Genomic DNA, 27501 nt, shown 5'->3' on the forward strand with positions numbered 1-27501 from the left:
GCCAGCTGTGGAGGAAACTAACAAGCTGTGCTTGGGCAGAAATGTCGTGTAATAGGGAAACAGTTCTTTGTTTGGATCCGTTTCCTATGAGTGTGTTTCATATTAAGTCTGTGCATGCCAGTCCCTAGGGACAAGGTGGTTGTCCCCAGATGAACAGCAGGAAAATATTCTGCTAAACCTGGTCATCCAGAGAGCTGAGAATACAGATCAGACAGAAGGGAGCAAGCAGAAGAAAGCCAGGGCATTCCTTTGATGATGGAGCATGTTGACACAGTGCCTTTTGCTCAGGGTCAGCCACTGACCTTCATTTAAATGATGAAGGAAAAAAAATAAAACCCTGAAGTGATTCAGAGAAGATATTCAAGGGTCCTAGGTTTTTAGAGGCAGAGACCCTGGAGTACCTAAAAAACTCTAATGGTAAGTGACTTCACCAGGTGGTTTTACCGCAGCTCAGTATTTTAAGCCACCTCCAGGAGTTCCAAACTTGATGTGGGTTAAGTGCGTTCTTGTGCTGGCCCTGACAGGAAATGGCCGTGGTTAAACTTGGCCAGCTCAAACCTGTGCAGTGCAAGGTTGTTGATTTTTGTTCCCCACAGTAAGTCTTTGGGGGCCAGAACAAAAGCAGACCAGTCGTCTCTCTCTGACAAGTCTGATTTAAGCACTTACCTACAGATGACAACCTCTTCTCCACTCTGCCTTCCTCACCACACACTTGACAGCTGACCTAGGACTGTGTTCTGAAATGTGAGGAAGCTCTGGTGCTCTCAGCCTATCCTGGTTAAACTCTGCCTCAGTTTCTCTCAGGAAGGATAGTGAACAGATAAGAGGCCTTTGGCTTATGAGTTTGCCACTATCTGTCCATTTCACTGAGCTGTCAAGTTCACTAATGCTCTCTGGCTGCTAGGGAGGAAGGTAGATGTCAGAAGATCAGTAGGACTGAAGGACTGAAATTTCCACCAATACTAAAATCCACTTCTTACATGTGTCTATAGAATAGATAAGATGTTAAATGGAGGAATCTGGCCCCTTTTGTGTGAGGGATAAAGTATTCTCTAAACAAGATGGGACCATAAATCTGTAGACTGTGATTCCGTTTTAATATTTTCCTGTGGAACCATCTGAGGTATCAGAGATGGAAAGCCTGCGTGGTAACCTGATTTCTTTCCCATACAGTTCTCATGTTTGCTTTTCTTCCATGTTTCTAATCTTCTTGACAGTGAATATGTGGCTGGATAGATAGGTAGAGAGGCAGATAAATTCTAATCTTCTGTGTTTATGGATAAGTTGGTGTGCTCATAACAATTGCGTTTTTCTACACTTTGTCTTGCATTCTTGTGTGTGTTTTAGTATCACTGCTCCTTTATTGAATGAGGACTTGGTAGTTACAATTCAAGAACAGGCTAAATTCTTTTAGGGGAGAATGTTTACAGGATTCCTCAAACTTAGTGTGAAGAATTACCTGGAAAGCAATTATACAGATTCCTGGGCATCTCCCAGGTATGACTAGTAGGGCTAGAATGGGGCTGAAGAACTTGTATATTTAATAAGTTCTTAGGTGATGATGATGCCACTGGTCCTAGAGCCTCCATCAAGAACTGCCTGCCCTACACCATCAGACAGGACATTTCTGCTTGCCTGGCATCTACTAGCTTTCATTCTGAGAGCTCTTAAGCTGAACCTCGAGGTGGGGGTCACGTTCATGTCTCCCACCTAGGTATCAAATCATGGAACATTGGACCTTTCAAGTAAAAACTAGTATTTCAGGTTTCAAATCATTTTGTTTCAATTCCTTGTAGGTCTTTTGACATAGTGTTTGCCTAAAGAAAGATGAAAATACTACCAGTAGTTTTTTCTTTCCCCCCTTCTCTCCTTCCTTTCCTTCCATTTTTTCCTGCCTAAGTAGAATGAATGTCCCTGTTTTATTCTCCTGACTCCTTTTGTGCTTACCATTTTTCCAGCATAGTTCCTTTCCTAATGGAAAGGATAGCTATAAATTGGAAGACACCATGCTCATGAACTTAACGTTTTCTCAAATGTGATCATTGATGATTTTCCTGATGTATGTGCCACTAGAGAGGACTATTTTAGCATACAGTTTGTTTTGCTATTTCAAAGATTCATCAACAGTCATAGAGATTAGGAACAGAACTCTTCTCGTCCACATTAATGTTTTTCCATAACACAGTAGATGGCTCTTTCAGATGGGGAAAGAGGAGTTTAATGCCATGACAGAAAGAAAAGAGAATTTAAGAGAGAGGATATTCTATCAGAAGTCACAGAATGGCACAACTAATAAAGGTTCTGCAAAGAAAGGCAAACTTGGCTAAATATTATGTCGGAGAAATCTGGGGCTCAGCCTCTTAAACACTATCCAGCTCTCTTCTGGATGTCGTAATTCAAAAGCACAGTGACAATGTGGTAGTTGTGAACCAAGTGGTACCGATGCCTTTGCCTAAAAGTCTAAGAAAAAAGCAAAAGCTGGGCAAGTTCAGAGAGCACACTGGGCTGTGATAAGGAGGTTATCTCATTTTCCTGTGGAAGCTGCATGGAGTAGCTAGCTTGACATCTGCTGTTGGATAATGAACCTCACTGGAGGAAAATGGGAGGGGGGACCATGAGGGGAAGAAGAACAGGCCAGTGGTCAGCAGTGCCTAGTTCCTCTGCAGCCCAGCTAAAGACTGGGCAGAGCTGAATTAAGCCTATTTGGAAGACTCTGCTTAATACATTAAAGAAACAACTTGCAGAAACATCTACCTCCCTTCCTTCCTCCCCCAAACGGTAATGAGTCCAAATTGCTAATAAAACATAAAAACTAGAAGATGTTGTACATGGGCCATTTTTCTGAGCTGGTTATTTTTTTTAATGTCAGTTTTCCCACAGCTGTGAGCATGCTATAACTATCAACTTACCAAATGCCCCACTTGAAATGAAACTTGAAAGAATGTATTTAGGACCTTTATAAAGAAGGGGGGTGAGCAGACAAGCAGGATCTATCAATTTTTTTTTTTTTTTGCTTTTGGTAAGAATGGGGAATTTGGGAAGGTGTGAGTAGCTACAACTGAGAATTCTCAATGAATACTAGTTAAGAGAATAGATAGAATTATTCTTCTTGCGAAGCCATTATTCAGGACACACAGGCCACCTAAATGGTAAGCAATGCAGAGGTGTCTGGCAGAAACTGCTCCATACTATGTGTGAGATCTGACTTTTGACACTACTTTCCACAAGTGGAATGAGAGGCAAATTAAAGCACAAGGGAGAACAAAGAGTGCTTCTTACACTCTAAGGATACAAAATCCCCCGTACAGGTCATTCCACCTCTAATGGAGCAAGTAGTGTAAACTCTGAGGGAAAACAGTCAAAGAATGTACTTTGTGCTGTCTTTTTTCATTTCCAGCTCATAAAACATAGTAAACATTCTTATTTGGAAATTTGTGAATGTTGAACTCCAAGGGGGTGATGCTGGAAAGTTTGGATAATAAATAGGAAACATGTGTTGCGAAGAAGAAACTTGAATGTCATATACAGAATCAGACATGGAGTTCTGTCACTCTATGGCTTGGCAAGCATCATTCAAGTTACCAGACACCTTAGGGACATTTCATGTTCTGTGCCCACCCCTTATAAATGTATATGACTCAGTATCCCCAGTGAGTAATATGGCTGGTGGCCATACCACCTTCGCTAAACTCTTACAAGCTATGCAGGGTTGGGCTAGGGCTCCATTCATGGGAAACACCTCCAAAGAAATCCCGCAAGTGTGGTGATGATTCAGTGTTTCCTGCTTTAGGCTAGTTCCAAATTGCTTTCCTTTCCTGGTGTTAAGGGGTCCTTTACATAAGCAGGTGCAGTTTTTTGAGAACCAATCCAAAGCAGGTTTGCTTAAAATTTTAAATGTAAAATTCAAGTTTGGGTGGGGTAGTCCAAAGGAAGAGGAAAGGAAAGGGAAGAGAGCTACAGAAACAGTAGCCATGTGATCCATACAGGCCAAATGAGTTTCAACAAACTCAATATGGTCCCCTAATTATTTGACTATATTGGCACTCGCTTGTAACACATTATGTTTGGATCAAGTGGGTCACTACTAACAAGATGTGGGAACCTGCTTGTTTTTGTGGAGAGTGAAACCAACACTGATGTTCTTGGAATCATAAGTTCTGACTTGCCCTTGAATGACCCACGCTAAACAAATCCAGAAGAGAGGCCCCTTCTGAAGGTTCTCTGGGTAGGGGCCATTCCTTCCCACCATGAGGACATGAAGGCCAAACACCATAGTCAAGGGTGATGTTTCTTGGAGTAAGTGTGGTTTTCTAAGCCCTAATCTTTCTTATCTGGTTGCTGGAAACCACTGTCATTGTCCTGTGGTTGACAATTAAGATACTACATAGCTCCTTTGGAGGCTGCTGTTTGAGGAGTGTTCAAATTCTTAAAGACACAGAATGTTTTGAGGTTTTTTAATAAAAAGCACTTGTTAATATGGGAGAGGGATGATGGCTATATTTCTATATTTCTTCAGTGAAATATGCTTAACTTCCTTATGTCCTTACTCAAGGATATGAGTAAACCTACTGGAATATTTTCTTTGGGATAGGACACATTCTCTAAGTAGCTCCTATTAAATGATATTTTAAAAGATGAAACACCTTAAAAACACCTTCCTATTCTTATATAGAGAAGAATTTGCTAATTTGTAAACTTGCAAAATATTTTGAAGCCTGCAAATGTAAAAAAAATGTTCTATACACTCACTTTCAAAATTGCATATGGCTTGTCTCACTAAAATGACAGAGAGCAGGACACAACAGGAAATATCTCTTCAATGGACTTGAAATTGGTCCACATTTACATTTTTATTTGAGGGAAGTGATGCACTTTTACAAAACTGCAAGTGGTAAATATTTGGTTCTTATTAATAAACTTTTAAAAACTTTTGCTTCGCCTTTAGAAAGAACAGTTGCATTGTATGAGATAATTAAAGGCTTAAAATGTGTCTACCTTTTAGTGACATTAAGTTAATTGTACATCTTCTTGCATAATTATGCTTACTTCTCAGCCTTGAACACTGCACAATCACATACAAAAATCACACTTTTTCATAAGATGCTCCACTGTTAAGTTCTATCACATTTAGATCTCTGTTGAACTCTTCTTTGTTTCAGAATTCATTGTTGTGAGGTTACACAAAGAAACTTTGTGAAGTTTCCCTTCCCAGGACAAATGCATGATCTCACTTTATACTGTTCAGTTTCTGTTAACTGTCTTTGATAACTTCATACTTAAACGTATGTAAGAAAACTAATAAAAACCATATCATATCTTTTCAATTGAAGAAATTCCAATGTGAGGAATCATAGGTTTTTTTCCATTGTCTGGGTTTTGTAAACAACTCCGGATATGTTGAAGCTTCTTTTCCAATAGTTGGCAGTTATTTCATTATATGCATGTAACTAGATAGAATTCTACTATCATTATGCAATATGAATATAGACTTATAAAACTGAAAAGAATTTCTATAGTATATTTTCCCCTACAGTTTACACTAAAATACCACTGATTGAATCTTTAATATAGTAAAAAAAAGAAAGAGAAAAGGGTACAAAACTCAAAACAAAATAAGTTTACAGAGTTAGATTATCCTATAAACAGTTTGTGTGAAAACACATTTTACTGCAGTTAAACTAATGGAATAAACCTGGTGTGGTGGCTCATGCCTGTAATCCTAGCTGATTGGGATGCAGAGGTTGGGAGGATTGTGATTCAAGGCCAGCCCAGCAAAAAGTTCTCAAGACCCCATTTCAACTAATAATTGGGCATGGTAGGTAGTGCATGCCTGTCATCCCAGCTGCAAAGGAAGCATAAATAGGAGGGTCTCAGTCCAGGCTGGCTTGGGCAAAAAAGCAAGACCCTATCCCCAAAATATCCAGCCCCAAAATGGCTGGGGGGCATGACTCAAGTGGTAGAGCACCTGCCTAGCAGGTGCAAGGCCCTGAGTTCAAAACTCAGTACCACCACAAAAGGTCATGGAGTATTACAGTACCATCTGTAGTATTGGTTCTTTACGTACAGCTTGAATATCCCTAAACTAAAAATCCAAGATCTGAACTGCTCTAAAATCTGAAACTTTTTGAATACTGAGAAGACACAGTGGGAAATTTCCACACTGTGAAACTTTGTTCCATGCATGAAATTATTTAAAATATTGTATAAAATATGCATGCACAAGCTCAGCCATTTGTATGTTTATGAAACACAAATGAATTTGGGGTTTAGAGTATGATTGTCAAACATGATTTTCAACTTGATTGGATTAAGAAGTGGTAGGAGATTGGTAAAGCACACCTATGGGGATTTCCAGAGAGGATTAATTAAGGGGGAAAGACCCATCCTGAATGTGGGTGGCACTGCACATACGCTGGGGAACAGAGAAAGCCCCTGAGTGCAGATTCATTCTCTCTCTCTCTCTCTCTCAATCTCTCTCTCTCTCCCCCTTCCTGGCCACCATGGTGTGAGTTACCCTGTACCCTGGTATGTTCTTCCTGACATGATGGGCTGAAACCTCTAAAACCATGAGTCAAAATAAATCTTTCCTCCCTTAAATTTTTTTCCCTTCCCAGGTATTTTGTCATAGCAATGAAAAAGGTAACTAACACATCAAGATATCTCACTTAGTACAGAAACCCTGTACTATCTGTGCAACTCTTAAGAAAGTCAAAAACGTCTTCAAAATGGAAAGAAGGAACAATGGCACACTGGTGGTTTTTACAACTGTGGCTGTCAGCCAAGCTCATAGAAGTAAGCTCGTGTTGTTTTCTGTGAATTGGAAGTCTGTTTTCCTGTGTTAGGAATCCTTGTTGCTGGAATTCCACCTGCTGCTAGCGGCTGCTTCTTCCTATGTCCTGCACAAGGATGTGATTCCCAGTTCAAAGCCAAGGGCAGCCCTGGGTTCAGAGGCGCCAAGCCCAACAGGGGTGCCCCCACTAACATGGACTTCTACTTTCTGTACCAGTTAGCTTGCCATCACTATCCCTCTTAGCAGCATTCTGAATGCTTCTCTGCTACTGGAGACAGAAGATAAAATGACTTTAAGACCAAGGAGCAACTCAGGCGTGGTGGCCCATGCTTATAATCACAGCACTTAGGAAGCTGAGGCAGGAGGATTATTAGTTTGAGGCCACCCTGAGCTACATGGCTAAACTCTGTCTCAAATAAAACTAAACAATCAAAAAAGCAAAACAAAAACACTAATAATAGAAACACAGCAGCCCAAATTCAGGTAAATGGTTTTAATGAAGAGATTCGCTTAAAATCACCTACAAACATGAAACTAATTCAAATAAGCAGTTTTCAGATAATGTGCTCACTGTTCTAGTTATTTATTAATTAAGTATTTTATTTAGAGGCCCAGTCTCATTATGTAGCCCAGCCTGGAACTCCAGATCCTCCTCCCTGCGTGCTAGGATCACAAGCATGCACTATGATGCCCAGCCCTGTTAGAAATACTTTCTATAGTCCTTCATACAGAATGAAGAAGCTGACAGTTCACCAAAAAAAAGACGCAAATATTTTGTATGTGAATACATATGTACAAAGAGCATGGCATGAGGGAGCATGAGATAATTGTCCAAGTTTGTTTTCAATTTCATGTCTCAATTCCTGGTGCTGCCTAAAAATCCTAAGACGACAAATCAGTACAAGACAAAGCAATGAAAGTTCACTATTCGTATGGTGTGTGTCCATTCCCCCAGTCTATAGCAGCCTGCTTTGTTAATGAAGTTACAATTACATTTTCTACAACATTCTATTACCAAAAAGCATGTGCTAGATTGGTTGAATCATTTAGAGACATTTATTATGAAATGAACTCAAATACTTCCCATTGAGATATGTTTCCTGCTTGCCACAACCTCTTCTCAAGCATGGGCTCTCTTATGACTTCATTTAACGTAATTATGATTTTGGATTCTTTGGGCCAATGCATCCAAAGAGTGATTCTAATTTCTCAGGTTGTTTTTGGGAGAAAAGCAAGAGCTTTTTTGGCTTTTCCCCGGTCTCAACTATTCCTTCTAAAATTCTGATGAGAACTGGGTGACTTAGTTGCATCAACAGGTGAACATTAAAAAGACCCTAAAGACGCCACCAAAAAACTCCTAGATTTGATAAACACCTTTTGACAAAGTAGCCGCATATAAAATTAACATACAAAAATCAGTAGTTTTTCCATGTAACAACATTGAACAGGCAGAGAAAAAATTAGGGAAACAGTCTCATTTACAATAGCCTGGAAAAAAAATACAAAAAAACTAGGGAAAAAAACCTAACTAAAGAAATGGAAGGCCTTTACAATGAAAATTATAAAACCTTGAAAAAAGAAATTGAAGAAGACACCAGAAATTGGATAGACCTCCCATGCTCATGGATTGGAAGAATTAATATTCTTCCAAAATATTTACAATATTATAATATTGTAATATAATATTATTATTATTGTAATATAATATTGTAATTATAATATTGTAATATAATATTACAATATTGTAAATATTATATTTACAATATAACCATTGTAAAAATGGTTATACTACTGAAAGCAGTCTCCAGATTTAATGCAATGCCAATCAAAATCCCAATGTCATTCTTCACAGATACAGAAAAGTCAATCTTAAAATTCATATGGAAGCAAAAGACCCTGAATAGACAAAACAATCCTGAGCAAAAAACAGTAGCAGGGATAGCAATGTATCTGACATCAAATTATACTTCAGAGCCACAGTAACAAAAACAGCTTAGTATTGGCACAAAACAGACACAAAGACTAGTGGAACAAAATGCAAGACCCAGAAATACATCCACAAAGCTGCATTCTTTTGCTTTTTTGACAAAGGATCTCAAAATGTACCTTGGAGAAAAGATAGACTGTTCAACAAATGGTGCTGGGAAAACTGGGTATTTACATGCAAAAGACTGAAACTAGACTCCTATCTCTTATCCTGTACTAGAATCAATTCAAAATGGATCAAAGGTCTTAATGTGAAACCTGAAACTTCGAAACTACTGCAGGAAAACCTAGGGAAAACTCTTGACGGTATAGGCATAGCCAAATATTTTCTGATTAGGACTTCAATCACTCAGGAAATAAGAATAAGAATTGACAAATTGGACTACAGCAAATTAAAAAGCTCTACACATCAAAGGAAGCAATTACCAGAATGAAGAGACAGCCCAGAATGGGAGAAAATCTTTGCCAGCTATTAATCAGACAAACGATTAATATCCATAATATACAACGAACTCAAAAAAATAAACATCAAAAGAACAAGTAATCCAATTAATAAATGGGCAAATGAATTAAACAGACAGTTCTCAAAAGAAGTACAAATGACCGATACATGAAGAAATATTCAATATCCTTAACCATAGGAAATGCAAGTCAGAACTACATTGAGACCCCATTCAGAACTGATGTCATCAAGAAAACAACCTGCAAATGCTAGTGAGGATGTTGGGGGAGAGGGAACCCTCATATCCTGTTGGTGGGAATGTAAATTAGAGCAGCCACTATGGAAATCAGTATGGAAGTAAGTTCCTCAAAAATCTAAAAATAGAATTCCTATATGATCCTTCTCTACCACTCCCTGGTGCGTTTCTGAAGGAATGCAAGTCAGGATACAATGGAGATACTTGCACACTCATGTTTATCCCAGCACTGTTCATCACAGCCTTGCAGTAGAATCAGCCTAACAATCAATGAATGAGTAAAGATACTGTCACACACACACACACACACACACACACTGGAGTATTCCTTGGGCATAAAGAAAAATGAAATTACGCCATTTGCAGGAAAATGGATGGAACTGGAAATCATCATAATGAGTGAAATAAGCCAAACTCAAAAAGCCAAATATCACATGTTTTGCTCATATTCGAATCTAGGTCTAAAATTGTAAAAATAACAATAATGGGACTTGAGTGCAAAAGGGACACTGTGGGGTGGGAGGGTCAGCAGATAGGGAAGGAGAAATGGAGAGGGTAATGACACAGAAGAGAATCAAAATATGAAGTATGTTATGTGTATATATATGGAGATAGCATAAAGAAACCCACCAAATAATGTTTGTAAAGGGGGGGAGGGATTAAGTGAGTTTTTTCCAAATACACTGTATACATATATGGAATTTGCACATGAAACTTCCTTGTACTATTAATGAATCCTAAATAAAGCTTTAAAAAATAGGCAGAGAAAAAACAAAACTGAAAAAATAAAATGCAACACATAGAAAATAAATTTTTAAAAAGAAAAGAAGAAAAAAATAACAAACAGAGAAATCCAGAAAGAGTTGAGTCTTTCTGTTCTTTGCTTGGTTATGGCCTCAAGGAAGAAGCAGTCAGGTGTGGTGGATTAGTGTGAACATATCAACCAACTGCCTGAGTTTGTGTCTTGACTCTGGATATACCAGCTGTGCAACCTTGGGCAAATTACTTAACCTTTCTGAACTTCTGTTTCCTCTTTTGTAAAAAAGAATTATCAAAATAGCAGCAAGATTTAGTTTTAGTATTTAGTGAGACATTATAGATTAGCTGCTGGCACATTAGTAACTTGATAAAGATTTACTAATTAGCTTTTATTTTTATTATCATTATTATACATTTTTTATTCTTTTCTACCTCAAAAGTTTCAACCATGTCTCAAAGTCATTGAACTGTAACTTAAGAAGATCAAAATGTTACATTTTATGTAATTTATATTCTACAGAGCTGGGCTGGGTACATGGTTCAAGTGGTAGAGCACCTGCCTAGCAAATGTAAGGCCCTTAGTTAAAATCCCAATACTGTCCAAAAAAAAAAAAAAAAATATATATATATATATATATATATATATATATATATATATATATTCTATAGAACTCAGTGATAGAGCACTTGCTGGATTTGATCCTTAACACTGCCAAAAAGTGGGGGGGGGGGGTGGTATTTGTATATTTTACCACAATGAGTGGGGGAAAAAAGTTTCAATCACTCCAGCCAACCAAATACAAAAAATCACTTACCAAAACAAAACACATCCAGGGCCCAGCATGGTGATACATACCTGTATTCCCAGCTACCCAGAAGTTGGAGACAGGAGGATTGATGTCTGAGACCAGTGCAAAAGTTATCGAGACTATCTGAAAAACAAATTAAAGGAAAGCAAAAGGACTGAGTGGCCGATCACTTGCTTAGCAAGCTTGAGGCCCTGAGTTCAAACTCTAGTGAGAGAGAAAGAGAGAGACAAGAGAGAGAGAGAGAGAGAGAGAGAGAGAGAGAGAGAGAGAGAAAGGACAAAACCCAAAAATAACAACCAAACCAACCAACCAACCAATCAAACAACAACAAAAATCCTCACATATTCAGGACACTAGACAAGGAAAACAATTATATGATGGAGGAAAATAAAACAATCAAAAAAAGCAGTGGACTAAATATCAGAAGGCATGAGATCTATTTCATAGCTCAGTGTTCTTAACCAAGTCAAGCCACCTTTCTAACCTCAACTTTATTTTGCCTTGGGACCAATTTGAGGAGTGCCGAGAGTTTAACACATGCAAATTGGTATTACTGGGGACTAGTTTCCTGTTTGTTTTCATCAGTTTCCTTTTGTTGTTGTTTTTGTCTGTACTGAGGTTTGAACTCAGAGCCTCATGCTTGCTAGGCAGGTGCTCTACCACTTAAGCCACACCTCCAGCTCCTTCATCCACGTTTAAGAACAGACCCAGGATGGTGTAGAAAACATCAGGGAAAGGGTCCTGTCCTAATGCACTTATTTGGCTAGAGAAACACCAGGCACATAGTAATGTGCTATGAAAGAAACTGTGACAAATTCTGATTGACAGAGACGGCTGTGTTGACCCAGTTCACAGGAAATGCCCTGGGCCCCAGCCCCATGGCCCACCTACTGCTCAGTGCACCACCTCCATTCCCAAGAGCACAAAGATGGAAATAATTGAGTGAGGGTCCCCCCACCCCCAATCCCAAGATACCAGACCTCCCAGGGGTAGAACAGATAGAGCATTGGGACAGGTGCAAGGGCTCTGGGGTGATTTTAAGCAAATGTTTCTTGATACCTGTTTTCTCACCTGCAAAACCAGAAAAGTTGAACTTAACAATTTTAATGCTATAACACTCTGTGGGGTGGAATTTAAAAGTACTATGAAAGTTTGAGGACAATTTTCTGTTCTTTCCCCCTAACTTTGAGAAAACCACTGCAGCATTTGGCCCTGTGGGCTATGGTAGCTCCCTAAACCCACAATGACTCACCCCTGCACTTCACCTCTCTTGCCTTCCTAAGTCAGTGTAAACCATCTGTGTGGAGGGAGAGATTTGCTGAGATCCAACACCTGTCTTGTTTAGCAAAGTTCAAATTTACCCAAAACAATAAAAAGACTTTCATAAACATCTACAACTTAACTTTTAAAAATTAAAATTTATCATTTGGTTTTTGGAATTTGGAGTGGTGAATTTTTTGCCTCTCCATTTATTTGACCCAGAGCATCCTGGGTCCGATACGATGACTATTGTGACACATTCCAAAAGGACCTCTGCATTTTAAAACCTCCTTGAGAATAGCCATGTTCACAGATGGAGAACAATCTAGAAACAGGCTGCTCCTGTCATCCGCTCCTAGAAAGCAGCTTTTGGAACCTACTGGGCAGCCTATGTTCCCCAAACCACCCCAGGTCCCTCTCCAAGTTGGAAATGTCACTGAAGTACCAAAATCCCAAACATTAATACAGTTCATTGTTTCAAAACATGTTTTATAATTTTCCTTTTAATCTTGCTCCCTAACCACAGAAAACAGAGGAGGCCTCCATCTAATAATACCCATGGGTAATTTTAATTTTATCATTTTTGCCAAGTCTCCAGGTGATAACTAACAAAGCAGAGCCCTTTTTGGCATGAAGTTTATCTCTTGTCTTTATTTAGGCGTTAGAGAGCGTTTGAAATCCCCCCAGAACAGTGACTATAAAAGAAAACGGTCCAAACTTCTGAAGGGTTTTGGACTCAAATTGAATTTTGTTTACAGCTTCTTAGCCTCTGTTGCCCTCAAATACAATCTTCAGGTTTTCTGCATTGTAAGAGTTTCTTTCTTCTTGGTGTTTTCTGCCATGGAGAGAAGGGTTTCAGAGGAAGGTGGAAATTGAGCTCCTTCTCAGCTTTTCCCTCAGCAGACCCCAGCCACAGGATGAAATTGTTGGTTCTAAAAATCTTGTACTTCTGGTCACCTGAAGTGGCTTGGTGCTGCCACTGGTTCCCAGCATTGTCTCCTGGCCTCTGTTTTTTTCTCCCACCTCCCTGGCTCCTTCTCTTCTGCCCACCTCTTACTGGAAGAGTCAGCATGACTCAGCTCTGAGACTCGCCCAGTCTATGGTGTTAAGGACAGTCCAGCAGAGCTCATTCCCAATGGATGTCTTCAGCCCTGGCCACCCTGTTGAGCTCAGATGTTCCTACGTCTGCCTTCTTGATTTCTCTGTCTGTATGTCTAATAGGCTCTCAAATTTAATATGCCCACAGCAAAACATATGACCCTCCCAAATCATCTGTAATGCCAGTCTTGCTCATCACAGTTATGAGCAACTGCATTTAGGTACCGGATGAGGTCAAAGCCCAGAATCACCCTTGATTCCTCCTTTCCTCGCTCCGTAGTACTGCCTGCCCCACTGCGGGAGTCTCGTCTAGCTGTGACCTCACCCACTTTCTGCTACAGGCCTGATGCAAGCCTCCACGACTGCTTATCCAGACTATTGCTTAAATTCTTGCTCTGCCACGATCCAATCTCTACATAGCAGTTAATGCAATTTCCTTAAAATAAAAATCAGACAATACCAGTCCCTTCTTTAGACTTTCCAAAGGCTTCCATATGCATGATCACACCTGTCTCTCTCAGGTTATTTTTCTCTTCCTTTCTCTCCATCAATTTCTTCTTTCTGTGCATCAACACACCACATACCTTCTTGCACATTTTTCCAGATTGTTCTGTCTGCCCACCTCTTTCTTTCCCCACAGCCACATCGAGCTCCTTCTCTGTAATTCTCAGGTAAAATGTCATTTGTTTGGAGAAGACTTCCTTGAATACTGTACCTAAAATACTGAAACACTCCATCTCATCATCTCATTTTGTTGTCTTTGTGTCAATTATCACTGTCTAAAATTATTTATTTGCTTTTTTTTCCCTTGTTTTGTTTTCTGAGAACTTCAGGTTGTTTCCTGCTGTGCCTCTGAAACCTAACACCAGGTACTCAGCAGCATTCTTGAACCAAAATTCTTCCCTTACCATCTTGTATCCTGGTGTCTTATATTCCTGTATCTGACTGTTTGGGGTTTCCTTGAGTTCTCAGCATAAAGTGACAATTTTGCCTTTATCAGTCAAAATCTTTCGTGAGATGACTTGAAGCCACAGAACAAAAGGGTGTCAGGGAAGTACATAGAGGCAGGGAAAGGGAAGATGAGAGAGAAACAAAAGAATCTTTATTTTGCAGAGGTTTCGCCAGGCCAAGAGACATCAGGTAACACCCAATAGTCTTTGTTAAAATAACAGAAGTTTTGCCGGCTTCAGTGGCTCATGCCTGTAATCTTTGCTACTCAGGAGGCAGCGATCAGGAGGATAGTGGTTCGAAGCCAGCCCAGATAAACAGTTCTTGAGACCCTATTGTAAAAAAAACCCATCACAAAAAAAAGAGGAGCTGGTGCAGTGGCTCAAGGTGTAGGCCCTGAGTTCAAGCCCCAGTACCACAAAAAAATAAAATAAAAATAACAGAAATTTTGATGAATGAAGATGGAACCACCTCATAGTGAATTCAGGATCCTGCTGGACTCAAAGCCACTTATCCTTGCAAAACTTAGTCACTCTATGCAGATGTGCGAGGGGAGATGCTATTTCAATTTGGTATAAGGTGCACAGGTGCCCACGCCTAGAATGGCAACTCACATTTGAAAAGAGGAAGACCTCACTGTGCCATGAGAAGTCAACAGCAAGACATATCCCCATCAATGGAAAAGGCAACTTGTTGGTAATTATATAATATTTATTCCTGAAAGTACCCAGAACCTCGAAGAGTTCTATTCAGAAATTGGAGTCATTCATAATGGTCCTTCTCCATCAAGGCAATGCTTCTTGAGTAAAGAGATGTCAACTGCTTTATCAGTGTCAGAATGGAAGAGACTTGGTAGCACTAAGCTAAAAGAGTGTTAAATGACCCCCTCAAAATTCATAAGCAAGTGCTGGGCATAGTGGCTCATGCCTATAATCCTAACACTCACAGGAGACTAAAGAGACTCTGCTTCTGTCAGAATTATCATTATCTTTCACGTCGTTCATGCAAGCTAGCCTTACTACTTGGAACATTGCTACCCAATGTACTGTCTGCATACTTCTTCCCCCATATCCAGTTTCCAGGTTCTATGACAATATCAATGTGACACAGTCAGTCAAACAGAAATTATACAAGGAGGATCATTGTAATTCAGACACTTCATCTGTCCACGTGTCGTAGCAGACGCAGCCCTTGATGACTCACAGGTTGGGATCCTCATTCCCCTTCATTGATCATTCTTGTTTCTGGGTGTGGATAGACTGGCACTGTCTCCTCTCAAATGCGTGCCACTTGACAAGGTTAATAATTGAAGACTTGAAACTTGTTTTTGACATCCCTTGGGGACAGTGATGGGTAAAGGACCTGGGAGAAGGGAACAAGCACAGGACCCAGAGCCATGACCGCTCTTGATGTTCAACTATAGTTCAAGAAAATAACCAAGTTAAGCCTAGGGTGGACTCCAGTTAGACTAAGCATCCTCCCTGCCCTGCCTACTCCAGCCTCCTGTGACTGTCTCGCTAGCAGACTATGAACACTGCAAAGTAAACATCTGGACACATTGATAGTAAACAGAAGAGAAATGGCTTGCAAAAGCAGCCACAGGTCAGGAAACGAATCTTATCAGGGGTCCTGGAGACCATAAGACCATAAGCTGTGTAGCTGGGGTCATGTTACTGCAAATGTGCCTGCTTTCTTTCCATCCACAGTAGGCATCCTGTTTTGGAAAAGCCACTAGAGCCAGTTCTTAGAGACTTGTTCGTCTTAGTACAGATCACTGTACACTCTTTACCTTAAGAAATAGGAAGTAAAGGACAATTATGGCTCCTTTAGCACTTGAACAGCAGGGCAAATGCACATATATTTATATTTACTTTCTTTTGCACATTCAATTTATTTTGTTTTTAAAATTTTGTGTGTGTGTGTGTGTGTGTGTGTGTGTGTATTGTTGGAATTGAACCAAAGGCCTTCAGTATTTTACCACTGAGTCCCCATCTACTTTATTTCATTTTATTTTTTTAAAGACAAGAGTTTGCTATGTTGGTTGCCCAGGCTGGTCTCAAATTCCTCGGCTCAAGCTATCTTCTGGTCTCAGCTTCTTGGGTAGCTGGGACTACAGCTGTGTGCCACCATGCTTGGTTACAGCATCTATTTATAAAACTTCTATGATCGTGGGATGACCACCTAGAAGTCAGTCTTTCTTGTAGTGTGGTCTGTAGGTGCTAACATCAAAATCTCTGGGGAGTTTTGCTTTAAAATACATATTTGTGGGCCCCCCCCGTTTACCTTCATAGTCTCTGAGTAAAGAGCTGGAAATCTGCATTTTCATCCATCCCCTAGAGATTCTCAGGCACACAAAATCTGAGAATTGCTGAGCCAGAGAAAGGCCTACATCTGCTGTTGGAGGTCAGCCTTGGAGACACTGAGATTCATGTCTGTGGCCATCTCTTAGTCTCTTAGCTTAGCTTGGAGTTTAATATACAATAACAACATGTTTTTTTGTTGTCATTGCTGTTTTTGGTTTGTTTGTTTTGGTGCTGAGGATCAAACCCAGGACCTTAGTCATGCTAACCATGTTTTTCTCCATTGAGCTCTATCACCAACTTCCTGGGGTCCATGGTCAAGTTTCCATTAGATTCTCAGGGATGCTTGTTGCTCAAGAAAGCTATGTTCTAACGCCAGTTTAAAAGCATATTTTCCAGTTTGCATGGGTGCTAAAAGAAAGGAATTGGAGCCAGGTGTAGTGGCACGCCTGTAGTCTCAGCTACTCAGGAGGCTGAAGCAGGAGATTCACAAATTTGAGAACAGAACCTGGGCAGCACAGCAAGAGCCTGTCTCAAAAAACAAAAGGCACAGCCGGTGTGGTGGTTCACACCTGTAATCCTAGCTATTTGGGAGGTGGAGGTCGGGAGCTCTTAGTTTGAGACCAGCTTAGGCAAAAAAGTTTAGCAAGACCCGATGTCAAAATTCAGAGTTGTGTATACTGGCTCATGACTGTCATCCCAGCTACCTGAGGGAGCACAAATAGGAAGATCATGGTCTAGCCCTTTCCTGGGAACAAAGAGAGACCCTATCTCCAAACTAAAGAAAGCAAAATGGAATGGGGGTATGACTCAAGTGGTAGAGTGCCTCCTTAGCAAGTGTGAGGCACTGAGTTCAATCCATATTAACCCCCCGCCAAAAAAGGGCAGGAAATTGGGTTACTGGGATTGTCTTAGTCAGTGCCCAAATGTCAGTTTCCTTCTTATTTCTGTTCATGTCAGAGGAATTCTTAAGTTTGAGAAAAATGGGAAATTAAGAATCTTTTAGTCCCAAATCCAGAGAAACCTCTTGGATATCAAGTCATCCCTACTCTCTGTCATGGCAATGGAAAGGACGAAAGTAAATTATTTATAAATCTTAACGGTACTACACATGTAGAAAGACAGAAATACACCAATGAACATGAAAGTCACTCTGATGGTTTTCTTAAAGTTTAGAGGCAAATATCAGTGCGGAGCAGATTTAAGATCACCTTTTGATCTAGGATCGTGATGTGGATACAGCAACCATGGTCAAGTTTGGGCCTGAGAGTGACAGGAGAGTGTGAAAGTGGGTTTGGAAAGCAAAATATTATGTCAGCAGTTTTCTCTTTTATTTATCCTTCCTTATCAAAACCAACTTTTAAACTTAGGGGCCCAGTTAATAAAAACATAGATAATTTCATTTGGAAGGCCCAAGAGCTTCAGGTTTGGGGTTAAAAAAAATAAAAATTCTTCCCATTGCCTCCAGGCAGAATGTTGGAGGGTGAATTCACCTTGTAGAAACCCTCTAAATAAATCCATGCTGGTGGACTTCAAGGTTAGTTATCATGCACACAGAGCCCTAAAGCAGGAATCTTTATGAAAAGCAGTACAATTCTGCAGGTAGCTTAATACTCTCCAAACCTCTTCAAGTGCATCCTTACTTTTGTAGACATTATTTTCATGTAAAAGTGTTTAACAATGAAAACATTGTTTTCAATAGAGTATATATTCAGGGCTGTCTTTCAGAAAAATATATGCATGGATATGCAGCTTATATGCAAAAGTGACATTACTTTATATATTACTTTGAGGAGCATCATTGGATTTTGGTATCCACAGGGGTCCTTGAACCGATCCCTCACTGGTACCAAGGGATGACTATAATTTTTTTGGAAGACCCTTCTGTGCAATTACAATGTATTTGGGTGAGAATTGGGGCAAGACTATTCAAATGAAGGTACCTCTGTGTTCTGAATTTACAATGTGCCAAGAGATGACATTGTTCACTGATTTTGAAGTCCCTGCAGACTGCTTTTCCAGCCCAAATTTCTCAGCAAATGATGCTCAGGTTCACATTTGCCTGCACATGAAATGGGGGTCTTCCAAGAAAGAGGGATCCTCAGAGACAGTGATGGCAGGGGATAGAGGGAGCTGCAGTTATTGGCTTTGCAGGCTTGGTTCAAAGTGTGGACCCTGATGAGATTTCACGGTGTGATGGGGTAGTGGCCAAGACCAGACAGATATATGGCATGAGGACATCTTATCACCCAAGAGAAGCCCCTTGTACGTTTCTCACATTTTGATGTTGTGCCATAGAAGACTATCTCTGTACTACAATCCTTGTCCTTGGGACATTTCTCTGATCAGAATCATGAGGCAACTGGACATAGTGGTGCATGCCTGTAACCCCAGGATTAGGGAGACTGAGGCCAGCCTTGACTGCATAGCAAGACCTGGTATAAAAGAAAAAAAGAAGAGGCATGACGCTCATTAGATCCCCTTCTCATGTTCCCCATCCTGTTTGCAAGGCCAAGAAACATTGTTTGCTGTGGGCACACAGATTAATCCAACTCAGAAATTATACCTGGATTAGAAAAGTGGCTCATGCCTTGATAGAGGTCAGTAAAGTGGGGTAGCATGTTCACATCTCTGACTTTGGTATCAGACAACTTTTAGTTCAAATCTCAGCTCATCAGGGCTTGTGACCATATTCTATCTGTGTCTTATGATGCAAAGCAAATAGGCTTCCACAGGTCCTCACAGACAGGAGAGAGGAGGCTATACACGCTTTTGTTGTTCCACGCAAACAACAAATAATGGAATGGAAATCTGAATAAAGGACAAGAAACTGATAAAAAGGAATGTAATTGATAGAAGTTAACACTTCAAGGAAAAAGTCCAGTCTGCTGTAGGCATTACCCCTTCCCTCAGCTGGCCAGAGCATCCCTGGTTACTACTTTACTGAGCTGAGGGCAGTAAGACATTGCCAGGCAGGCATGGACTGGGAGTGGGGACCAGTGAGTCCCTGTGGCTCATTATTTAGGAGGAGCTCTCTCTCAAGCCTGGGCATTTTCTTGAATGTTCTATCCTGGAAACCTCACTTGCTCAACTGGACTGACTCAGTCACTACCTTTGGTCCATGTGGAAGGTAGGAAATTGGTAGACTTCTTCTCTTCACTAAGATGCCCCATTGAGCCTGTGATAGAAGCCTCTTTCTCTGGCATCATCACCTGTCCCAAGCATAATTGCTCTGAGCCAGTCTTGGTCAACTACCCTGCCATGTCTTAGCTCCACTCAGCACTAGAACATGAATTCAGTGTAGGCTGATCAAGCTCTGATCCTATAGAAACTTCTAACTGTAAAAGTGTGGACTTATATCCTTTACCGTTTCTTGAGTTCTTCCTGTTATTCCAACCCTAGGTCTTAGGGACTTTTTGTTTAGAATTGAAGCCACTGATAGTTTGGGCATGAGTGGGTGGAAGTCTTTGTTTCCCTCAACAACCAAGCAAAGAGCACCAGCAGGAGGTCCTTTGGTTCCTCTCACCTCAGGTTTCAGTTCCCTGGGTGCATCTCGTGGGAAACTCAGATAGCAGTCCAGTGTCAGCCGCTCCCATGTAAACAATGGAGTGCTCATTCTAGCATTGTTGTCGTGTGGATCTAGGAAAAGGGGAAGAGGTATAGTGCAGGGATGGAAAAATCAACCTGTAGCCTTCATAGAGTTTTCTTACTGTTCCAGACCTTCTAGATGCTCCTAATCTTAAGGAATATACAGAATAAGTGTGAATAAGAGCATAAAAGGGAACAAGAACTTGCAGGAGGGAAAGGACCCAGAGAAGGCTGAGCAGCTTACAACCATGGATACAAGTTTATTCGCATATCTTGAGGACCTGCACTGTGAGCCAGACACCTGCTATGGGCTGGAGATCCAAAGATGAGAAAGCACAGCCTCTGACCTGAAAAAGCTGATGGCTAGTGAGGCAGATAAGCAAGGGAAAGGTAGAACTGGTGGGTTGTTGATACGATCTAGCTCAGGATGCCCACATGGGCACTCCTAACCCAGCCTCATGGTCCAGCAAGGAGATTGTGAAAAGAATACGGCCAAAGTTGACTTTATTCATTCAGTTCCTCATTTGTTTATTCAACAAGTATCAGCTGCTTTTGACATTGTGATACATTAGAGTGATACAATGACATACGCATTTTAAGGATGGAGTAGAAGTTAGAAAAACAACAACTATGAGTGGGCAGAATCTATGATGATATTTTGGCTAAGCAAAGGACTCATAAGCTCCCAATGCCTAACTGTAAGACTTCCTGAAGTTTTGCATCATTAGAGATTCATTCCTGTGTCTAAGGCCCATTCACTATTGCCTTTTTGATGCCTTACAAATGGGTTTTGACACAAGAAAGGCCAGTGCGTTATCTGAGGGCACTTGTTGCCAGGTTGGGTTGTAGGAGCTACAATAGGTACAAGACAGGAGTAACCCCTTGCTCTTTCTCTGGGCGTGCCTGGAGCTGGCTTTAACAGGCTCAGTTATCTAAGCCAGCTATCCCTGCTTGCATACAGTTTAGAATGCGTGCTTCAGACAGCTCCACAGCCTCTGTCCACTGTGAAAACACGGGACACCCAAGTTGAAGGGAATGCTGAATGACACCATGTGGGTGTGCAGTGGTCTGTGACCGGAAGGTTTGCTGGAAGCAATTTGCAGAGGAGAGGCCTTAGAAAACCACCTGGATGGTTATTGTAAATTAAAAAAGGAAGAGATGCCACATTTTTGGAATAATTTTTAATACTAGGTTTATGGCTGGGTACATGTGATAATCATTACAGCTTATTTAACTCTGAAATTTTCTGGCCCCTTCAATTCCCGTGTGACTGTAGGAATCATGGGTTAAAATTTTCAAACAACGTCTGAGAGAAGATGATATGCTTTTCCTTGAGGGGAATATATGCAAGCCTAAAAAAGAAAAAGAAAAAGAAAAAAATCCAGCTCGCTCTAGGAAGAATCTTTCTTGTTTCTTACATTGGCAGTGACTTCAATGTGACAGAGCTCAAAAATTCACCCAGCACTCAGAAAGGTTACTTTCCTTGCTGTTGGGTGGTTTATTCTCTGCAATTCCTGTTGTACCTTTTCTATCTAGTTGTTTTGGAGAGAGTCCAAAGGCATTCTGAACTCTGAGCTCAAATCTCAGAGGGTTCCGCTTCTTCGGAGCCCAATGTGTCATCAGGAGCTTGGGGTCTGTGAGTGAGTTACACCGAACAGCTGTGCAGTACCCGCCACCCTGTCCCAAAGGATGACAGCTCTGCAGAGGAGGGCGTTGTAAGCATTCCTGAATGAACCAGCTAATCTGGAGGCCTCGCCTGCTGGCTGGGGGCTACTTCTCAGAAGACTCCCGCCTAGATTACAGCATCGTAGGGCTCCTATCCACAAAGCATCCTTCAGAGGAGCAGCTTGGACACTGAGAGGCTGGAGTGGATGAGGGGGGCCAGGAGATCCTACTGCCACAAGAGTGAAAAGGAAGCTTTTGAGTCAGAGGGGAATTTCTTTTGGGGAACAGGATATTCTTTATCATTAGGTTCTCACAGGAAGGAAAATGGGAAACCAGGGTTTCTTTTCTAGTGGGGAGGTATCAAGCAGCCATAGATAATTCCTGGTTTAGAAGTGGCAGGAGGGGACACCCCCACCATCAAGGGCAAATGGGAAGACTTCTTTGAACGCTGAAATTGATTTCAACTCAGGCTAGCACTCTGAGGAAGTTTTATTGGGATGGCAGCGTGTACTAGCTTATGGCATCATCCTCATCAGGTATAGTCTGACATTTCCTGGTCCTTGAATTGTCTGAGTTCGAGAAGTACTGAACCCATGTGACCCATGATTCCCAGGTCAGAAGCACACTGGTCCCTTCCACTTCTTGGCCCCTGGCTCTTCCTGGCATGGGCAATGATGCTGGTATATCTGGTCAAAACTATTATCTCTTTTACTGTTTTCCCAGGAAGACCCAGGGAGTCCACTTTGACATAATCCTTACCTTAGCACAGGTTCTCTTTTCCCTCCTTCACGCAAACACAGCAGGGGCCTGTTATCTAGCAGTTTAGCCCAATTCCTGTGATGAGGTAGAAGAAAAATCCTAGCGAGAGCATTTTCCCATTGAGTTTATAGGGAGATATCAATTTGGAAAATATCACATATTCATTAAGATATGTCTAAAATAATAACATAAAGAAAACATTTAAATATGAGACTAAGACAAGGACAGATAATGTGGGAGAGGGAGGTGTAGAATAGAGAGAGTGAAAGTCCTAAGCTTTACGCCAAACCACATGGTCCATGGCTCTTTGCAAGAGGAGTCATTTATACAAAATCTTGTCAACCTGCCTTGAAGTGTAAAGGCTTGTAGGAGCTATTGAAATTTTTGTTTTATTTATTCCCTGCAGCAGAAGTAAAATCAATGGCTGCTTGGCGAGTCAGACGTAAATGAGTTATACAGGCCACTGACAAGGTGGACCAAACTTTATAACAACCACATTTGCCGCTGTCAGGCCAGGGGCTTCAGTGGCGCCAGCTGTAATTATGGTTGATCACCTCTAATTCAGAGCTGCCTGCCTTGATAAAGGTGTCACTGGGAGCCACTGTGGCATCCACATCAATTGAACATGTCAAGTCAGAGGGCAGCCTGCTAGAAAAAGCTCTTCCAGCCCCAGCTCTAGCCCCTAGGGGTCATGCAAACTGTTGGGCAAATCTTGCCTTTTCACTCTTCATCCTGAATCTAGTGATAGTCCCTGAATCTGTGAATTAAACTCCAAAGGATTCAGGTGACCCTCCCCAGCAGCAGGAGTCTTTTATAATCTAAGAGCTTTCTCCAAAACCAGAGTTGGGAAGTCAAGCTCCTCTCTGCCACATGCAAAGACACAGATGTTTGTATCTCCTGCCTGATTCACTAGACACAAAAGTGAGTAGGGCAAAAGCTGTGATCATGTTTGGGGGAAAAAATAAGATGTAGCTTCATGCCTTTCTTCTGCTTTTGTGGTATTAAAAAAAAATCCTAGTGAACTTCCCATTTCCATAAAATTACTTTTTTTTCTTTTGAAGGAGGTGCTAAGGGTGAGGGGAAATAGAAAAGTTGAGAGAAGGTATGGGATTAAAAAGCCATGCTAGCAAAGTGTCCCTAAGTGTAAAGGTAGAGTCTTGGGGTGGGGATTAAGGTGAGGAGTTGGATTCAACAATTCACTGTCATTTGTGAAGGATAATGTTTGACTCCCCACCACCCCAGGCTGTTTTTCCTCCCTCTGTAATTAGAAAAGAGACACACAGACTATTTGTTCTCCTTGTACTCTCTTTAAACCCGCAGACAGCCTCAGAACTGAGAGTGTCCCTGCAACAAGGGAAGGAAGGGGTGGCCTGTCTTTGGTGTTGAAGGAGGTATGTTTTTAATCCCCTCTTTGGACAGACAGCTCACCTGAGCCCAAATGCTAACCTCAGAAAGGTGAGGTTGTGTCTTGCCGTCTTTTTGCTTTCACACATTAAAGAGCCACCAACATTGGGCCAGTGGAGAAGTGACTGTGATTTCACAGTCTTTGATGGCTCCAGACACAGACACATGTTCAGACCAGAAGTGGTTTTGCCCTTGCTGACAAGGAGGTCAGATGGGAAACTTTGGAGGGGTGGTTGGCATTCTCTAACAGAGTGACCCATCTTGCTGCAAGAAAAAGGGCCCAGGGCAATGGACCTCTGTCACCTGATTCTGAGCTGAAACCCGCAGGGGCTGGTAACTGGAGTTGACTTTCAACACTAAGTCCTTCCATCCTTTTTTGTCTCTCACTCCTCTTTCCCCATCTCTATACACGTTCTCATTGTTATAGTTCCCTTTCTCCAAATGTAAGCCACTATTTTTTAACCAGCTTCCCCCAGCCCCCTTACCAAAACTACACCCCTGGCTGCAAGAGCTCCAGGGTCCCACTCTGATGGCAGCTGTCGGGCCATCCCCAGGCGGCACTGTTTCCTCTTCTGTTTACCGGTTTCTAAGGGCAATTGCACCAGGAAGGCTCCCTGAGCCTGGAACTCAGCCTGAGGCTGTTTTGGTTACATTGAAGTTTTCGCTTCAGTTCTGCCAGATTTAAATGGTGACTTCACCAGCACTGAGCTAAAAAAGAGAAGGGGGGAGGAGGGCGAGCCCAGGAGAAAGAGAGCGAGTGAGCGAGCAAGCTGGAGGGAGAGAGCCAGAGCTAGGCGCTAAAGAAGGGCCAGCGCATTACATCATCGTTGGCCTGGAATCAAATGGGAAGGATGTGACTCACTCAAGCTAGTTAAGCTTTGGCTCCAATTCTACACACACTCATTCCAGAGCTCTCATATTCTGCACCTCAGGAGGGAATTCAGCCTCAGTGATGTCCATGAGGTTTGTCTTTAATTTTATTTTCTTTTTCTGAACTTTAGAGATTTTTTTGCCCCTACTGCTTTCTGCTCTTGAGTCCCCATCCTCTTCCTCTTCTTCTCTTTTCCCCTTTCTCACCGCCTCTCTGCCCGGCTTTGTTTCTCCTCTTCTTCCTTTTCCTCTTTCCCCCAGCCCCTCCGCTTTCGTCTTCTCCCAAACAGGCATTTCTTTTCACTTTGATCAGAGTTTTTTTGTTCTAGTAGAGAGACCTGAATAAGCTGAAGAGAGGCCGGGCTGGCGAGAAAAAAAAAAAAAGCCAAGCAAACCCATAGAAGCAAAAAAAAAAAAAAAAAAGCCACAAATAAAAAAAGCAAAGCGAGAAAGAGCAAAACTCAGGCGAAGTTTCTTTGCTGTGGTGTCGGTGTCGCTCCTAATCGGAGGAGACAGGGAGAGAGTTAAAATGCAGGGACCAATCGCTTGAATGGTGAGGTAATGCTAGGACCGCAGGGTAGTTAAGTAATGTGAGAGCTGGGGGTCAGGGTTGCAAAGCGTTTACCTGCTCTCAAGGGGTTTTAAGTTTATTATCAATTGCAGTGACTGTAACTGGCTTCAGACTGCAATCTCTAATTATTCACAGACACCCCCTTTTTATCTTTTATTATTAAAAGGAAAACTATATTATGGTATTTAAAAAAACATGATATTATCACAGCTGTGTATTGTTTTCCACCAGGATATTCTCTCTCTGTCTGTCTGTCTCTGTCTCTCTCTCTCTCAAATGGCTCAAAGGATTGTCTTTTCATGAAATGTCCAGTGGTGGTAGTGGGTGGTGAGGTTTTTTGAGTGTAGTCAGTGAATTGCAAATGACTGGAAAACTACAGTGTGTTGTGTTGAGGATGAAGTGTTCATAATTGTGCTATTCCATTTATTCAGAAGTTATGGTATAAGTTTTTAAAGTAATAAACAATGATCCTCTAAAGTAGTTCTATACTCTCACCTATTATTTCAGCTAAGGTCAGAGTGATTCTGCGTTTCCTTGAAAATCTTGACTTTCTGTTGTTTGTTTCACGTGACAGTGAACTTGATCCAGTGCTATCTTGGAGACTTTGATGTTCTTGAATTAATTTGAAGATAATATGCCAGGGTAGTAGGAGGGATGCTAAAAAATAACTTCTTGATGATTTGCCTAAGGAACAGCTAGTTAGTATTGGGGAGTAAGGAATGAACACTAAATGTATGGCGTTCCTAATGCTTTGACTATCTCCTGGTATACCCAGAGGACGAGAGAGGCAGAGAGAGGGATGGATGGACACAGAGACATAGAAACATTTATGTTTTGAAAATTATGACTACTTTTCTGTTTCAAAAAATAGATTTCATATTGGGATGTACTGCCTGGACTGAGTGCTTTCCGGAACAATCAAGCACTGCTGGCATAAGCCAAAGTCCTCTAGAGGGAAGGCTAGCTCGCCCTGACTCCGGGTGCTGCAGAACTCCTGGGCTTAGTTAGTGTCAATTGTCAGACAACTGGGTGCAGAGTGGATGCACAGTGAGGCACGAGGCACATCCCAAAAAGTTGTCTATATTTCTTATTTAATGCATATTTGGGATGGGATTAGTAATGACTTTTCATGGGTCTTCTCCCCTCCCTCGGTTTTTTGGGGGGACAGAGGTGGAAGGGGTGTGGTGGCGGAGATGCACTTTTGGAGGGAAGAGCTTGAGGTGGTAGAAGGTAAGAGCCTGACCTTGAGTACATCACTTAGACCGTTGGGGCTGCATTTTAAAATCAGAGAGATGACAAGGTGGCCAATAAGCCCCTCCCTCATATGGGGAACCTGCCTTAGATGATCTTTGATGTCCCTTCTCTCAAAAGTTCTTGTCTGTGTTCCTGTTTTATTTTTTAAATTACATGGCTTTTCAAAGAAAATATTAAATTCAAGGTGAAATTGTGCCTGAAAAGAAATGGATGGGGAAGGCGCAAGAGGGGCTTATCTTTTTCTATTTTGAAGATTACTTGGTTTCTGTTTGTGTTTTTGGCACTGAAAATTCCTTACGCGGTAAAATTCTCAGTGTCAAATACTACTACTACCTGTGAGGAGACTTTATTGAGACACAATTACCTAGGTGAGTCTGTCAAAACAGTGGCAGGGAATACAAGGGAGAAGGTACCTGTGCAGAAGCCTTTCTGAAAAGTTCCCACACATTTTTCTGATTCATAAAATGATGCCAGGATGTGGGTGATGTCTGAGCTTTGGTGGCTCACATGGCACAGAGCAGTATAATGATTGTCTTCCCTCCCCTCCAAGGAACACATCACTTGATACATTTCTGTAATTTTAACAGAAACTCAAGTTTTGTTCCTGATGTTGGCTGTTTTGAGTTTGTTTTTTGCAGTACTGGGGATGGAACCCAGGGCCTCACGCATGCTGGGCAAGTGCTCCACCCACTGAGTTACATCCCCAGACCTTAAGGAATGACTTCAAATATTTCAATGAGAT

General features: G+C 41.4%; 1 protein-coding gene across 5 annotated transcripts in view; it reads left to right on the forward strand.

The window, feature by feature from the left end:
• The window catches only part of Creb5 (cAMP responsive element binding protein 5), a 403062-nt gene that overhangs the window by 239985 nt on the left and 135576 nt on the right, over positions 1-27501 (forward strand). The window contains exon 1 of one of the 5 annotated variants that reach the window (XM_074065200.1): positions 23988-25027. The exons of the other annotated variants lie outside the window; for them this stretch is intronic. Coding sequence (XP_073921301.1) covers positions 25017-25027 — 11 coding nt within the window. The 5' untranslated portion in view covers positions 23988-25016. Of the gene's footprint in view, positions 1-23987; positions 25028-27501 lie in introns of those variants that run through there. 5 annotated transcript variants of the gene reach the window in all.

Source organism: Castor canadensis, chromosome 2 (genome assembly GCF_047511655.1).
Source record: "Castor canadensis chromosome 2, mCasCan1.hap1v2, whole genome shotgun sequence".
NCBI lineage: Eukaryota > Metazoa > Chordata > Mammalia > Rodentia > Castoridae > Castor > Castor canadensis.